This window comes from Drosophila sulfurigaster, chromosome 2R, assembly GCF_023558435.1.
Source record: "Drosophila sulfurigaster albostrigata strain 15112-1811.04 chromosome 2R, ASM2355843v2, whole genome shotgun sequence".
Lineage (NCBI taxonomy): Eukaryota > Metazoa > Arthropoda > Insecta > Diptera > Drosophilidae > Drosophila > Drosophila sulfurigaster.
This window is the reverse complement of record NC_084882.1, coordinates 4,342,996-4,359,995: the sequence shown is the minus strand read 5'-3', so window position 1 is coordinate 4,359,995 and position 17,000 is coordinate 4,342,996. Positions and strand designations below refer to the sequence as shown.

General features: G+C 35.9%; 5 protein-coding genes across 7 annotated transcripts; 3 read left to right on the top strand and 2 right to left on the bottom strand.

The window, feature by feature from the left end:
• The first annotated feature begins 2,136 nt into the window (after positions 1-2,136).
• On the top strand, positions 2,137-3,613 carry LOC133839618 (carbonic anhydrase 2-like). Its single transcript, XM_062271241.1, has 5 exons — positions 2,137-2,292; positions 2,356-2,507; positions 2,616-2,706; positions 2,824-3,243; positions 3,317-3,613. Exons 1-5 carry the CDS (start codon positions 2,205-2,207, stop codon positions 3,502-3,504), a joined length of 939 nt encoding a protein of 312 aa, XP_062127225.1. The 5' UTR covers positions 2,137-2,204; the 3' UTR covers positions 3,505-3,613.
• Position 3,614: 1 nt separating this feature from the next.
• On the top strand, positions 3,615-5,249 carry LOC133836639 (putative carbonic anhydrase 3). The gene is made up of 7 exons (XM_062267230.1): positions 3,615-3,797; positions 3,853-4,206; positions 4,270-4,420; positions 4,477-4,556; positions 4,861-4,943; positions 5,055-5,077; positions 5,110-5,249. The coding sequence occupies exons 1-7, from the start codon at positions 3,678-3,680 to the stop codon at positions 5,247-5,249; spliced, it is 951 nt and encodes a 316-aa protein (XP_062123214.1). The 5' UTR covers positions 3,615-3,677.
• On the top strand, positions 5,168-6,787 carry LOC133839617 (histone deacetylase 11). 2 transcript variants are annotated; one of them, XM_062271238.1, is made up of 2 exons: positions 5,168-5,584; positions 5,641-6,787. In XM_062271238.1, exons 1-2 carry the CDS (start codon positions 5,456-5,458, stop codon positions 6,487-6,489), a joined length of 978 nt encoding a protein of 325 aa, XP_062127222.1. In that variant the 5' UTR covers positions 5,168-5,455; the 3' UTR covers positions 6,490-6,787. The 2 variants fall into 2 exon arrangements, with proteins under 2 accessions (XP_062127222.1, XP_062127224.1); XM_062271240.1 differs by having other exon boundaries at positions 5,453-5,584; positions 5,670-6,787.
• On the bottom strand, positions 6,642-10,059 carry LOC133839614 (nicastrin). 2 transcript variants are annotated; one of them, XR_009894110.1, is made up of 8 exons: positions 9,621-10,052; positions 9,432-9,527; positions 8,656-9,363; positions 7,776-8,592; positions 7,505-7,716; positions 7,218-7,428; positions 6,987-7,086; positions 6,642-6,918 (listed from the first exon to the last, which is right to left on the bottom strand). XR_009894110.1 is itself a non-coding variant. In XM_062271234.1 (7 exons), exons 1-7 carry the CDS (start codon positions 9,676-9,678, stop codon positions 6,894-6,896), a joined length of 2,127 nt encoding a protein of 708 aa, XP_062127218.1. In that variant the 5' UTR covers positions 9,679-10,059; the 3' UTR covers positions 6,642-6,893. The 2 variants fall into 2 exon arrangements, 1 of the variants encoding a protein (XP_062127218.1); XM_062271234.1 differs by lacking the exon at positions 6,987-7,086 and having other exon boundaries at positions 9,621-10,059.
• Positions 10,060-10,265: 206 nt separating this feature from the next.
• On the bottom strand, positions 10,266-11,175 carry LOC133839620 (60S ribosome subunit biogenesis protein NIP7 homolog). Its single transcript, XM_062271243.1, has 2 exons — positions 11,026-11,175; positions 10,266-10,968 (listed from the first exon to the last, which is right to left on the bottom strand). Exons 1-2 carry the CDS (start codon positions 11,079-11,081, stop codon positions 10,482-10,484), a joined length of 543 nt encoding a protein of 180 aa, XP_062127227.1. The 5' UTR covers positions 11,082-11,175; the 3' UTR covers positions 10,266-10,481.
• Positions 11,176-17,000: the final 5,825 nt, after the last annotated feature.

The window sequence follows — 17,000 nt, the reverse complement described above, 5'->3', positions numbered from 1 at the left end:
ATTTTGGTATATACAATATTTACTATAGTAGTTATGATTCCTGAAAATTTGGTTGCGATCAGATAAAAATTGTCGAAGTTATTAAAGAAATACTTTTGTATGGGCAAAAACGCTTACTTACTAGGGTCTGAGTTGCTTTGGCTGACAATCTGGTATATTATGCCGTCTATGGTATTTTTTGAATGCGGTACTATGTCGATATACCAAATATACCATTTGGTATATTTTTTAGTATTTTTGCAGTATATTCGGTATATTTTGAGAAAATACCGCAAAATATGTTTCTTTTATTCAAAATGGGTAGCGGGTATCTCACAGTCGAGTACACTCGACTGTAGCTTTCTTACTTGTTTTGTATTGGCAAGTTTTTTAAAATGGGTAATGTGACCAGTAATATAATAATAATGAAGATAAAAATTAGGAAAATTGTCTATCGGGTTGGATCCGAATCCACCATATTTGATCAATTTTACTTGTGTCCAAATTATTGTAAAACTAAAATTGTCAAGGACCTAATATTACCGATGTTATGGGCTGTTTGGGGGTAAATTGAACTTTACATACTGCAGAACAAAATATTATTTCGCAAACTAAAGAATTTTCATGTCCAAAAAATTGTTCTAAGGAAGACCCATTATATATCAGCTGGTTCTCGTAATAGGTTAACACGTGTTAGTGGATTAGGTATCGTCTACATATACCTAATGGGATTTTAAACGTCGTTTAAAACTCAGCTTCCTCATAATGTGTCAAGTTTTGAAGATTAGGGTAATGAAAAATTACACTGGTTATCAACATTTTTACATTATAATAAAACTAGTAATTAGTTTATTACAATTTACTAAATTTAAAATCTTTAGCTAACGATATATCTAATAATATCCAGCATATTTATCCAAATTATATATATAAAACAAGTAAGCAAGCTAAAGTCGAGTGTGCTCGACTGTGAGATACCCGCTACCCATTTTAAATAAAAACAATATATTTTGCGGTATTATTCTCAAAATATACCAAATATGCTGCAAAGATACTAAAAATATACGAAATGGTATATTTAGTATATCGGTATAGTACCACATTGAAAATATACCATAGACTGCACAATATATCAGATTGTCGGCCAAAGCAACTAAGACCCTTAGTAAGTAGGCGTTTTTGCCCACACAAAAGTATTTATTTATTAACTTCGACAATTTTTATCTGATCGCTACCAAATCAGGAATTATAACTACTATCGTAATTATTGTATAAACCAAAATTCGCAACTCTAGCTTTAAAATTACGCTTGTTATTCGATTTTTGTTAATTTGCAGGAGCGGAAGTGGGTGTGGCAGAAAATTGAAACAAATAGACAGACTTACAGACGGACATGGCTAGATCGTCGCGGCTGTTGAGGCTGATCAAGAATATATATACATGTATACTTTATGGGATCGGAGATGCCTCCTTCTACCTGTTACATATGTACATTCAAGTTATAATACCCTTCTACCTTATGGGTAGCGGGTATAAAAATATATTACTTGCTCAGGGCACTCATGCTTTGTGCGTACAAGTAATGTGAGTATCACTACACTTTGACAATTTCTACTTTGAAATTGCTAGATATATTTATCTATTTAAATCATATATTTTTAATTTACTATCAAAATCCATAGAAGTTAGAGCTTGTAGGGGTCTCAAATTTACTTTCTTTTATTTCAAGCAAATGTATATGCTATATTGCATTCAACTAGACATTTGACAATTTAACGCTCAAATTCAATAAGATATTAACTCACGAAAGCTGTAGTTCATTGTGTTTCCTGTTTGCTTATACAGGACGTTCCATTTATATTTATTATTTTACACTTATAACAGTGCTAGTAAAGAATTAAATGGCCTTAATACGATTACATTCAGGATAGTGAAGCAAATTAGAATGTAAAGACAGCAGATGCGCTAGTGTCAATTATTGAGCTGGTTCCCAATGCAAACTGTAAAACCGCGTTGCAATTACTATGCAAATTCACTAGGCCTAACAAGCGAACCGAAGTGGTCTTATCTGCATATATACTCGCATAAAGAAGATGAGTTTGAAAAGCCAGAGCACCTATAAAATGTAGTGCCCGCTTCTATAAAAGCTACAGTCTTCTTGCAAGCGTTATTCAGTGCATTGTGTGCTTTGAGCAAATTTTTAATAACAAATTTTTACTCTAAAAATGAATCTTTTAAAGCATTGTAAAGATTTTAGGCTGATGCATTTGCATTTGCTAGCATTAAGCTTTGCTTGTGTACTAGCCGACTTTGGTATGTTCTTAAACTTATGACTAATTACTTATTTAATTCATTCGTAAACTTTAAACTATGCAGAATTGACTGCTGAATATCTCAGTGATTTGAAGGCTGATGAGGCATTGGAAATTGCTGCAGGAGAGTACAACTACGACAACCAAGGCAACGACTGGACAGGAACTTGTGCAAGTGGGCAAAAACAATCTCCTATTGATTTAATTTACGATGATGTGAGTGCCATAAGTGATTGTGGAGAGAAGTGCTCAAATCTGCGATTTTTAAAGTTCATTCATTAAAATAACCTGCATATTTTTTATGTTTTTTTGCCGTCTCAATAGGCCGATGTGGTCTCTATTCCCCGCATTCGATTCCAAAACTACAATCAACAACTGCAAACTCCATTGGTGCTAGTGAACAACGGACATACAGGTGTGATTTCTCATTTATTATAAGCTTACAAAATACAGATCTGATTTGAACATACATACGATCACCTTTCATGGTTATGCTCCTAAAAATAAAACATTAATTACAAATACATTGCAGCGAACATGGTATTGCCACCAACACGACGAGGAGAACGCCCATCCATCAGTGGCGGTTTACTACCAGGCGTCTTCGAGGCACAGAGTGTACACTTTCATTGGGGTTCTGCCAACAGCAAGGGTTCTGAGCATGCAATCAATTTTGAGCGTTACGATGTTGAAATGCACATTGTTCATAAGAACACTAGGTATGCTGACTTAAGTGTAGGAGAAGCCAGTGCGTTTTCAGATGGTCTTGCTGTCCTGGGAGTCATGTTCAGAGCTCGCCCAAGACCAATTTCACAACATTATGGTCTCAACAAAGTATTTAATGCATTGCCACGAATTATCACATACCAATCCAATACCACTATCACAGGAATGTTTAATGTGGGACAATTGTTAGGAAACATTGTGACTGGAGAGTTTTACACATATCAAGGTATGTACTCTCTTGCCGAAAAACTATAAACGTTAATATGGTTTTATTGTCATGCAATCACAATTTTATAAAGGCTCATTGACTACACCGGACTGCGCTGAATCAGTTACATGGACCGTGTTCAAAGATGTCTTAGATTATCCAAATGCTCAGATCGCTAAACTTTGGAACTTGCAAGACTCAAGGAGTCGTCCACTAATCAATACCTACCGGGAGCTTCAGGATATCAACAATCGAACCATATCTTTCCGCCAACTCTAAATCAACACAAAACAAACAATATAAAATGTAAAAAAAAACGAAACAAAAATAAACTTGACATTTGCAACTTAATCGAATGAATTAATAATGATTTTGTCGTCGTAAGAAACTTTTTAATTTATGTATTTTTTCCCCCTTTTGGCAAGCGGAACTCATTTTGAAAGCGATTTTAAATGCATCCTGCAGTGAGAAGATTTTCAATAGTAAATTTTTTTAATTATGACAAACACGGAAAAGATTGGAATGTGAAAAAAGGCGAAAAGCAATCCCCTGTTGCACTGTCAACGGAAACAGTAAGTGTATCTAACTTATCGTATCTTACACTGAAGCTACATCATCTTATATTAGGCAATCCCCTCATTGGCGCAAAAATTAAAATTTATAAACTATAACAAAATGTTGGTTGGACCCTTAAAAATCACCAATAATGGACATACTGTGATTATGTCAATACCTGTGGTAGTTGATGGCAACCAACCTGCAGTTTGCGGTTGTAAACTCAAGTGCCTCTATAAGGCCGTGCAGTTACATTTCCATTGGGGATCCCCAGAAAACAAAGGTTCTGAGCACATTATAAACTGCTGCCGATACGACGCCGAAATGCATATTCTGCATCAAAATTGCGCATACTCCTTGCAAAATGATGCCATAATGGCAAATGATGGATTCGTAGTTCTGTCACTAATGTTAAGATCTGTACCGGTAATTTATTTATTATAGATGGGAAGAGATATATAGTATATCTATAATGTACCCTTTAAATAGCACCGCAAACGAGAACCTAGCATTATAAACAGACTTCTTAATGAATTGATTCATGTGAGATATGCTAAACAAACGAGATTCCTCCAAGGTAATTTCTGTTTAAGAGATTTTGTAAAAGACGTTGAAAGGGACGAATTCTTTGTATATAACGGTTCGTATATTTTGTATTCGTTTAATCGTTAACTATCGAACAAAACTTTTTTGTAGGTTCGCTTACTACACCACCTTGCCATGAGGCTGTAAATTGGATTGTGTTTACTAAGCCTGTAAATGTATCCGAAAATTATGTAAGCCACAAGTGGTTTGTAACTTTTATACCCGCTATCTTTTTTTTTTGAGAGAGCAAACAAAAAAAGTTTGTTTCAGATATTTGCATTGTCCCTGCAAATCGAAAAAAAAAATCAGCTAGCGTAATTTGAAAGTAAAAGTCCCACCTTGGTACACACATACATACATATGTATGTAAGCTCAATAATAGCATTACACTGTTTTGAAAATGGATAGCGGGTATCTTACAGTCAAGCACACTGGACTGCAACATTCCTTATTATTGTTGTACATATACTCATACTGAAGTTAAAATTTACTCAGATTAAGAGCTTTTGGTCACTAAGAGATTATCGTGGGAGTCCTCTAGTTAACAATTACCGCAGTATACAAAAACTTAATCATCGGTGCGTGTATTATCGAAACAAAATCTCTCAATGATTACATGAAAAATTTAAAAAATAAATAATAAATTTAAGTTTGAAATTTAATTATTTGTTTAAATAATTTTATAACAGATGCCAAGATAAAATAACATCAGGTGCCAAATGATGTTCACATGTAATTTTTCAGTGAGTGGTGTTTTTAAATTAAAAACAAGAACTCAATGTAACCAAAACTATGTACATAGTTACAGGAGAACTGGTATATTCTGCTATAGGCAAAATAGTATCTGGCGAAATGTATATTACGGTCACGCTGGTAAATCATAATAAGAAGCGTAAATATGGTAAAATCCAAAATCAAAATTTTTATGTTACATTACAAAAAAAAATAAATAACAGTAATGAGTTTATGCACTCTTTATTATTGCAAAAGCTGGTCGATTGTATTTTATTAACCTCGAGTAGCTTTTGTAATTAATCAGTGAGTTAATATCCTCAATTCGATATAAAAAAAATAGCGAACCAATTATAAAATGAGTTCGGATGACATACGGGTACGGAATAAGTTGCCAATTGTCTACTCAAAGAATTATTCAGTTCACTTTGCTGGTCTCGAAAAGCTTCATCCTTTCGATGCAGCCAAAGGAAAGCATGTCCACCAGGTAATTCACATGACATATCATGATTTTATGTCGTTACTGCTTCGATATTCTTTCAGTTGTTGTGCACACAATTAACTCTGAACAGTGGGGATTTCTACAGCCCCACAGAGATTACCAAGGAACAGCTACTGCGCGTACACACTCCCAAGTATTTGAAATCCCTGAAATGGAGTGCCAATGTCGCTGGCATTGCAGAGGTTCCGGCCCTGATCCTTATGCCCAATTTCACTGTGCAGAGTGGATACCTACGGCCGATGCGATACCAAACAGCTGGCTCAATATTAGCTGGTAAATTGGCTTTGGAATATGGTTGGGCTATTAATTTGGGTGGCGGATTTCATCACTGTTGCTCCTACAAGGGAGGTGGCTTTTGCCCATATGCAGATATTACATTACTAATATTACGTTTATTTGAACTGGAATCAGTTCGCGTGAAACAAGCTATGATTATCGATCTGGACGCCCATCAAGGAAATGGTCACGAGCGAGATTTTAAGAACGTCGATTCTGTATACATACTAGATATGTACAATGCGTCCATATATCCAAAAGACAACGAAGCTAAGACATCCATACGTTGCGGAGTTGAATTGCGGCATATGACGGAAGATGCTTATTATTTGGGGCAACTAAATCGTTGCCTTATACAAGCTGTATCTGAATTTAAGCCGGATGTTGTAATATTTAATGCTGGCACCGATATTTTGAAGGGCGATCCACTGGGAAATTTAGCTATTACCGCAGATGGTGTTATTGAAAGAGACCTCATGGTATTCAGTACTTTCCGGGCTCTTGAAATACCTGTGGTCATGTTACTAAGCGGTGGTTATATGAAGTCTTCGAAGCGTGTAATAGTCGATTCAATTGTAAACCTTCGACGGCAAGGATGGCTGAGGGCAAACTAAGTTAGTATTCCAAGTAGCAGACATAAACCTTCCAAAAGTGATGCTAGAAACAATGAATGAAATTTAAGAGTTAGTATTTATACGAGAAGATGGTATAAAATTTACAGCGCAACGGAAACCTTTAAACATATGTATATATAATGAATCTGAAATCAGATTGTTAGATCAATTTATTGTTTAATTTGATTTGGCAAATTAGCACAATTAAAAACTGACGATGTTATAATACAAGTAATATGCTATTCTTATGTGTTTAAAATACAAAAATACATACATCAAAATAATTATTTATATCCTACGCTTTAACTTTAGCAAGTTTAAAGATCTTTTAAGTGTCTTCTCTGTTAATTCATCCTGGTTTTCTTTTAATTTTTATTTACGTCCATGCAAGCAATAATTTTGCACTAACAATTCGTTGGAGGCGGAAATCTAAAAAACAAAATTCACACAATATTAATACACACAATTAATGTTTTACAAAGCAGATAACTATGTACTTCGAAGTATATTTAGCATGCACAGCTGAGAGATGAAGACGCTTTAGTAGATTGTGCTGCTGGTCCAGCAGAGTTAATTAAAAAACGTCAATTAAATAATCTAAAAATAATATAAAATTAATTTAATTTAAAAGACGGCGAAATAAGAATGTATGCACAATATCTACAAGAAGTGTGATTTTTTACAAGAACCATTCATTCCATATTCCAATCTAAACGCAAGAAACTTACGCTGCATTGCTAGCAGGTACATCATCAAAAAGTTCTTCCCACCGTGAGCTGATGATATATATCAAACAGAATGATATGATGAATACCACAATACCAATACTTAAAATGGTGATTTCATGCATTTTGGAAGGTCGTAAAAAAATACGAGCGCTAAATTGTGACCACGTTGATTCAGTCCACGTAGAGTATTGGCCTGAACTCCAATTATAATCTGAAATGCAAAAATCATTATTAATTTGAGTTTATATAGAGAAGCTCCCTTCCTACTGTGTTATTATTACACTTACTATTTATAAGAAATGCCGGACTTAAAGCATGAGTGTAGTTCTGTGTGGTGAGACGACATTCCCCAGTACCATTGAAGCCAGAATAATAACATAGAGGCAACTGGGTGCAACTCTCTTTTAGCACATGTGGTTGCGGCTGCGATAACAAATAGCCCAGCATGCGATATGTCCAGCCTGATGATTCTTGCGAGCCTCCTAAAACGCTTATGTACCTGGGTCGACTCAAATCGTATTTTATACTCTTACAGTAAGAAATTAGATTAACACTTACCGCATGGGGGGCAGTGGTAGACCAGGGGGACTATCCGGATACGAAGAAGCTTTAAACAACGGGCAGTCAGAAGACTGAAGGAAACAGTAGAAAAACTCATCGGATAACACAGGATTGGCTACATCTTTGTATTCATACTGTCGACCCGTTAAAGTCTCATAAAGAACCATAGCCACTATTGAAGAAACATTTCGAATTTTCATTTGAAGAGAATTAGCATTGAAGTTCTTGAAGTCGCTGACATCAGTCAAAGATGTGTAATCTTGGCTGGTATTCGCATACATAAACCCAACATTATCTCGATCATCATATATCGAGTGATAGTACTTATTGCTAGGTAATGCATTTAATATAAAAGCCGGGAAATTGTCATCTCGACGAAGAAATGACTGTGCTGACGTTGGTGGCATGTTATAGCCAGCACTAGATCCGATGTTCAATTGAAAATCATAGTGAGAAGACTTTGCGTAACGATTAAGCTGCTGTAGTAATTTTTGAGCCACCGTCGAAGATTTATGAAGTGTGTGCAGCCTAATGTTGCGAATGTCGTCTAAAGTGCCAATGTCTAGCATAAACTCGATATTCTCAAATGAAATAGGGGTGCTTTGTGCCGAACGGCGGGGGAAATTCAGATTCTCCATATCGTAGACAAATCTTTGAGATCCAATGAAATCATAGGATTCACCATTGAATGCCACAAAAAGAACATTTCGATGGGGATCTGGTAAAGTGTTCTGATCCGGCAGCAGCTGTCGCAACATATGCGCCACGATAGTCAACGTCGCCAGGCCTGTGAGAGAATCCATGGCTCCCACACCTAAAAAAATCAGTGTGATTATCATCATTAAAGTGTTCTGTAGACGCAGGATCAGAGACTTACCCACTCCATCAAACATGCTTGTGGTGTCTAAGCGACATGAAATAATTATGAACTTCTCGGCGGGATTCGACTTACGCAATTTAGTTTCGTCAATAAGTTCAGACGAATTTCGGGGATACAATGTAGCATAAACATTGCGACCTTCCAAAGGATCACAGTATTTACTACCCCCTAGATTGTTGATGAAATTGGTACGTCGCATGCAAACTTCCGAGTTAACAGCTGCCGACATGAATGCCTTCACTTCGACAGCGCATAAGCTACGCAATGCTTGCGAGTCGAAGTTAACACTATTGAACTTGGTAAAGCAGTTCTCTAACTTGAGTATTTCATCGAAGTCGGCTATATAATATATGGGGAACGGAAAGTCCTCGTGCAGTAGTCCCGTACCCCAAGGATTCCAAGTGAGAGCAGTGTTGCTTTCATCACAGGTCTCGCTGCTATTGCCGCCCCTTCCTATTCCACTGTACTTATTTGGGCAAGAAAGCTCATGTGAGAACTGCTGCATCTTCTCCGATTTGTTTATCAGCAGTACAGCTGAAATAATTTTTGGTCCGGCCTCTTTTAGACGCAACAAGTTGCTCCTGGTGAAGAGATGTGGCGGGATCATCGGCGCGTATGGCGGTGAAGGGGGATTCCCAAGCAAAAAGTCTAGGTCAGCATCGTAATTTATCAAGTGCAAAACGCCGACAGATCCGGAATGAGTCGCTGCATCGTAAGAAGTAAATAAGCCACTGTTTACTGACTAAGTCAATAGTACATCTCAATCTACTCACATGAGCATCCAGTCTGATGTGTGCCGTTTAATCGGCGAAAGCAACTGGCGCCCAAAATTGATTGATACATTGTATCCCGCGAACGTTCGCCACGAACTTCAGTTAAAATAAATCCAAATGCAAATATGAGTCAGCAATCGATTTCTTTATATAAAATGTGTTGAAAATATTACTCAGTCAAATACTTACCAATAATCACTTGAAGCAATAAAAGCAGCCATAATGGAGTTGTTTTCAAGTTCGCCATTGAAAAGCCTTTTATTTATTTAAATTCTATGCACTAGGGCAAAACGAAAACAAATTTAGCTGTAAGCATTCTACTTTTGAGAATACACTGTAATTGCTACTTAAAATAAGTATTTTTAAGTTATGTTGGCAATGTAAGTGCTGTGTCACTTTTCACAACAATTTACTTAGCAACTTGCAGCACTGTAGTCCGAGTCTAGCTTTATTATAGTGTGTTTATATATATTATTTAGACTAAACAGAACTTCTATTATTGGAAATTACTGAATTTTCATACGCAGCATCATTTCATAATCGGCTGGGTGTATGAAGGAACGACTAATAAAAGCCGAGTTATGAACGATGATGATTCTTAAAAAGGTGACCGTATTTTGGCTAACATTTAGGTACATTTATCGAGAAAACGTGCAGCATAGGTATAAATCAGCTGATTGCATTTATAAATTTTGGCGCTGTATAATTATTTCAAATGCCTTTGCGATCCTCTAAAAAAAGAAAGCAAAAAAACGGAAAATGTAGTCAACTAATACACTTATCGAATGTTATCAGTGTTGCAAAATTTCTTAATTTGTTAATTTTCGGTTGATTTTTCTTTTTATTATTAAGTCAGTAAGCCAAGAGGAGCAGAAAAATAAAAAATGTAAGCCCAATTAAAAATACAAATTTGCACTTATTTCAGTTGTATAACTTTCATTAAATATGTACTTAAAATAAACCGAATTTGTTCTCCATTTTTCAGCATTGTCAGTTCATAAAGCCATTAAACTGTTAAATTAAGTTTTTAAACTTCCTTAGTAACCAACATTAAAACAGAGAATCCTCGGCCCGAATGTACTCTCCAATATCAGATTGATGGAAACAAACAGTTGTCAATGGATCCGCCGTTTTGCATTCTGTTGTGGAGCGCGCTAAAACGCCGAAGCCGAGAGCTAAATCATTCATCGAAAAGACAACAACGCCTTGGTATTGTCCAGCGTTTTCTGTAATCCTACCCAATCCAGATTTAGGTATATGATTGCCATACAGATACTGCTGCTCAAAGGAAGGTTTCACCCACACCTTATACTGGGCGTAAGGTGCCAAATAGTAAAGCGCAGTGATGTGAAATTTCAGTTTGTTGGTTTTAGAGAACTTTCCAAAGCAAGTCCCAACACATACTATTTGTTTGTAGCTGAAGCACTCACTTAATTTTAGTATGCGCTCTGAAACATAATAAACTCGATCCTTATGCTCACGAAAACAGTAAGTGCCGTCAGGTCGATCAATTAATTGCTGAACATTAGTGCCGATGCTGCAACAGAAAGTGTTATTTTTCATTTTAAAAAGGTTAATTGGTTGTAATACATACTATTTTGCTAGTTTCTCGAAGAGAACTTTTGTACGTTCTTCCGTCAAACGCTTCATTTCGTTTAGTCAGTCAAAATACGGCTTAGCATGGACAGCATGTGTTTCTACTAGAGGTGGGAATACATCGATAGAACTATCGAAGAATATAATTTTGATTATTACATCGATTTTATATAGCAAGCATCGATGATATGTGAAGATAACTTTGCAACTACCGCCAACTATCGATACAATTATATCGGATCTGAGAGCTTTTTTTTTAATGTATTATAGCCTATTTCCACTTCACTCAGTTTTTTTTACGTTTTTTAAAGTCCCGTTTCGGGGTTTCCATTGGCACGAACCGAAAAATATGGGCAACGGTAAATTTCTCAATATGGCCGCTCTGAAATGTCAGCTGTTCAAATGCAAACACGAATTGGCGAACAATTCAAAAAAAAAGCACGCGCATTTCTAAAATGGAAAAATTTCTTAAATTGCAAGGTTTATATGAGGATTTTAACGAAGTGGAGGAAGTATAGGTCATTGCCAATAGTAAAGGCCCATCAGTTTGGGCCTATGTAAGTAGATCTGCTGGCAGCAATGTTATATTTACATAAATACATTTACTTTTTAGCAACGGCATGGGTGTTTTCGGGAGCGCGATATTCCTGGAAACACCAAATTTTTTTTTAAGATAATTTTTAAATTAATAGGGAGGAGTTTGGCATCCTTGTGGAGCGCCTTCGTGGATTGGCCAAAAAAGACATTACATTTCTCTTCCCATAACTCGAACAACAAAACCTCGTGGATGCCACTCCACTATATTGACGGCTTGCGAATTTTTATTTCATCTAAAATATAACAAATTTGCTTTAAAAAGCAAAATAAAATTTTTATTTTTCTATTTTCATACCTTGGCGCACTTAAATGTCAGCTGTTTGTTTAGTGGTGAGCTCTTTTTCGTTGTCACAACGATAAAATATCGCGTAATTACCCAAAGAGTATGTTCGCTATTTCTACGTAGCTCGCGAACCTAGAAAAACCGACTTTTTCTTATGGGTTTTTACATGGGGCGAACGTAACATTTGGCCTGAACGGAAAAAAAAAAACCGAAAATAACCGAGGTTTTGGGTGCAGCAGGCTATAGCTCGCGAACATAACATTCGATCTGAACGGCAAGAAACCGAAAAGAACCGAGTTTTTTGGTGCTGATATTTACATCCAATATTGCCTTCTTATAAAAAAAAGGTTATACTGAAGCATTGCCATACAAGTCAAAACATAAATGTTATTAATCCCCACAACTTCTTCAGTGTGAACCAGTTCGGTACCACTCCGAAGCCGGAACACGATGCTATAACGCTTATAGCATATTTAGAGTCTAAATTTTAGACCAAGCATATCTGTTTGAACGATGCGATTCTATGATGTTAGGTTTAATACGCATTGCGTGTACTTTATTTAGTAAACAAACTCATGCAGGAAGATGAATAGCAAATACTATAGAAACAAATCGAAAATTAGCAATGACCGAATTCAAATAGTAAGGTTATATAAATTTTATTTTTTATTTATCAATAATACAATAATCAACTTGCTCTGCAACTATCATATTTCTATGCAAAGTGGTCAAATTGATTAGCTTGGCGATTTTCTTTAAACTGTTGTTTTGTCGTCTCTGTCTGTTTCCTTAATTATAACTTTGTGCCGACAGGAAATCTATGTAACAGGTAGAAGGAGGCATCTCTGACCCTATAAACATATATATCTTGAACAGCGTCAACAGCCGAGCCGATCTACCCATGTCCGTCTGTCCGTATGAACACCTAGATATCAGAGACTATAAATAGAGCAATAATTTTTTTCAACAGAATTTGTTATGTTTGCACGCAGATCAAGTATATACAGTAGAATCCGGTTATAACGACTCCGCTTATAGCGTCCGACCGGTTATTACGACGAAAACTCGATGGCTTGGTTGGTCCCCATACAAACTTATATGAAAGCGCCTCCGCTTAGAACGTCTCCGCTTTTAGCGACTAACCGCTTATACCGACGAAATTTTTCAGAATTCAACCGGATATAGCGACGAAAAAAAATTCAGCGAAAAAATGCCAACAAATTTAAGTATCAAACGACGTAATATCAGTGATCGGCACCCTTGCTTGTGTGCGTAGCAGCGACACGAAGCTCTTAGACTCTTACTACTCTCTGTCAGTCTTAGCCGTCGCCTTAGCCATGATACAATTATACAAGGTAGTCTCGTCGGAAAAAAGCTGGTACCCTGTCTATGTTAGCAATGAGTGCGAGTGAAAGAGGCACAGCGTGGTAGTGTGAACGAGACGACAATGAAATGCGCATTAACCCTTAGACGATGATATTAATATTTACATATTTTGAAGCTAATATTAATGTCTCCTTGACATATATGTATAATTGTATCATGGCCTTAGCAACGCTGCTGTTAGAGAGAGACAGTCGAAGTGCAATGCTGACGGCTCACAAATGTTTACACTGTAAACTTTACAGCGTGCGTGTGCAGACCACATAGCCTATTCTGTTATATTTCTAGTTTTATCTGCTTTTTTTTTTTTAATGCGTAATTTCGCCAAATGTGAGTTATTGCGCAAAATGCACAAAATGTGCAATGAAGAGGTCATTCAGTTTAAGCGGGTGTGCATTACACCCGCAAAATGTCTACAAAAAAATTTTTTTTTATTTAAAAATTAATTTGTTTTATTTTAAAAGCCTATTACGAACTGGCAACCATAAAATAAACAAAAAAAAAAATTTATTTTTGCTCCTTCCGGTTAGTGCGTCCTCCGGTTATAACGACGTAAAATGGTCGGTCCCTTGAAAGTCGTTATAACCGGAATCTACTGTATATATATCAAATATATCGATATACCAAATATAACGTTGGGAATATTTTTAGCATTTTGTAGTACTTTTAGTATATTTTGAGAATAATACCGCAATATTTTGCTTTTATTCAAAATGGGTAGCGTATATCTCACAGTCACTCGCTGTAGCTTTCTCACTTGTTATTTTAAGAATTGCAAAACAAACATTTGCAAGTGGAATAATTTCCTTCGATATCGCACTTTCTTAGATGAGTTTACCAAAATATTATCCCTCTCATGCCCGCTGTTGCGTATACGCAACATTGTGTTTATGAGCCTCTATCTACCGTTACTTCAATTTTTTTGTTTTAATTCTTTCGCAGAAAAATAGGTGCATGTATTGAGTGAAATTATACATATTTGTTCGGTAGTCAGCTGCAGACGCGTTCAGTTTGTAGCTATTTTCCCGAGAGTGTAGTTCATTGTGCAAGAATACTTGGTTTTTAAAAAGTGTTAAAAAAAAACATTAAAATAATTACTTCATCCTAAAACCAAGTTCAACAACTATCTGAAGAAAGGTAAGTGAGTATTTAAAACAAAACCCCGCATGAAAATATTATTTAGTTTGTTTGTAGTAATTTTGTAAATGTGTGTTGCGTATATGCAACATTGGTCTATTGTGGTAATTTTCGAAAAATAAATTTTTGTTGTATACAGATTCTAAGATGCGCCCAAAAGGTCTGACTCAAGCTGAGATTAAACAAGTAAGAAAGTTACAGTCGAGTGTGCTCGACTGTGAGATACCCGCTACCCATTTTTAATAAAAGCAAAATATTGCTGTTTTATTTTCGAAATATACCGAAAATACTACAAAAAAAATACTAAAAATATACCGAGCGGTATATTAGGTATATCGATATGGTACCACATTCAAAATATATCATAGACGGCACAATATACCAGATTGTCACCCAAAGCAACTAAGAACCCTAGGAAGTAGGCGTTTTTGCCCATACAAAAGTATTTATTTAATAAATTTCACAATTTTTATCTGCTCGCAATCAAATTTTCAGGAATCACAACTACTATAGTTGTTATTGTATATACCAAAATTCGCAGCTCTAGCTTTAAAATAACGCTTGCTATTCGATTTTATTGATTTGCGGGGGCGGAAGGGGGCGTGGCAAAAATCTGAAACAAACTTGATCTGCGTGCAAACATAACAAATGCTATCGAAAAAAAAATTATAGCTCTATATCTTATAGTCTCTGAGATCTAGGTGTTCATACGGACAGACGGACATGGCTAGATCGTCTCGGCTGTTGACGCTGATCAAGAATATATATACTTTATAGGGTCCGATATGCCTCCTTATACCTGTTACATACATTTCCTGCCGGCACAAAGTTATAATACCCTTCTACCCTATGGGTAGCGGGTATAAAAAATTTGCCAACTTTGATGGGGTGATTCGGCTGATGAGGAAAATGAAGAAGAAGAAGATCGAAATATGGACGAGATTATAAAAGCTCCATCACCACCAGCTCCATCACCACCAGCTCCATCATCACCAGCTCCTTCTTAGGGCTCTGAATAAAACCCCTATAAAAGAGCTTATGTTGCAGGCCCAGCAAAATCACTACGTCTTGATGGTTATAATCATTTGCCGAAATGGGGATCAAGAGGAAGATGTAGATTATGCAGCACTGGATTTCCAAGCTGTAAATGCAGTAAGTGTAATGGCACTTCTGCTCCAAGCCCCAAAAAAAAAATTGTTTCCTGTCCTATAATGCATAAATATAAATAAACAGTATTTGAAAAAATCAACTTGATTTTAAATATATAACACAATTGCCCAATGTTTCATATACGCAACATCCTGTAACTCTTGAACCAGGACACCATTGAAATTTTTGTCAATTGATATTGGGGTCAACTCTAGCTTATATATATGTCTACTCAAAAAAAATTTTAGCCACGCCCATTTAAATTCTGGCCTCTTTTCAGAATCATTGCCTCATTAATGGTACCACATAGAATACTAAATATACCAGATTGTCAATCAAAGCTCCTAAAAAGGAATTTCTTAAATAATTTTTATATTTGTTTTTGTGATTTTCAGATATGGGTAATTCTCTGATAAATGTCACGTGCGAGCATCTTTACAGTGACAAAAAAAAACATAAACTAAAACAATTTTAAAAATAAGTAAAGGTTATTCTTAAAGCTTTGAATTAGCACTATTTTTAGAGCTAAGATTGATTTTAGGAACTTGTTCTGTTTTATGATAACATATATAAATTCGTCCATCCCTCAGAAAATTACCCATATCACAAAAACTAAAGTTAATTTTGTATGTACCAAAATTCGTAACTCTAGCTTCAAAATTACGCTTGTTATTAGATTTTTGTTGATTTGCGGAACGAAGGTGGGCGTGGCAAAATTTGAAACAAACTTGATCTGCGTGCAAACATAACAAGTGCTGTCGAAAAACAAATTATTTTTCTATCATAGTCTGTGAGATGTAGGTGTTCATACGGACGAACAGACGGACATGGTTATATTGTTTCGGCTGTTGACGCTGATCGAGAATATACAGACTGCCGATTAACTGAATAGGTTCACATAAATCCGCTTGCATTGCAATGATTTGTTCATCACATATTGATCGTACGCATGTTTTTTTTTAAATACATTTCAACATTATATTTGTGTCAGTGTGTGGTAGTAAAGTACCGTTTGCGAAGTACCGCTACTTTGCATATTCTGTTTTGCTATTTCTTTCGCTAATTTCTATGCATTTTTTTTTGTTCAACTGAATAGGTTCACCTGAAAGATTTTTAGTTTGCAATTAAACTTGGCGGTGTGGTGTCACATTTTTGATGCAAATTTTATATTTTATATATTTTTTTAAATGAATTAAAGAAAGGACGCGGAGAACAATTATCCGAGTATGAATGAGGCCAAATTGAAGCCTATCGTGAAAGTGATCTTAGCCATCGCAAAATCGCTCAAAAAATTGGACGAAGCCAAAATGTTGTTGTGAGTAATTTTTTGAGAAACAAATCAGAGTACGGGGAAAACATGAAAGGCGGAATCAACTGCCACCTCTGCGGCAGACAGAATGCATATTGTGCGAGCTGCGTCCAAT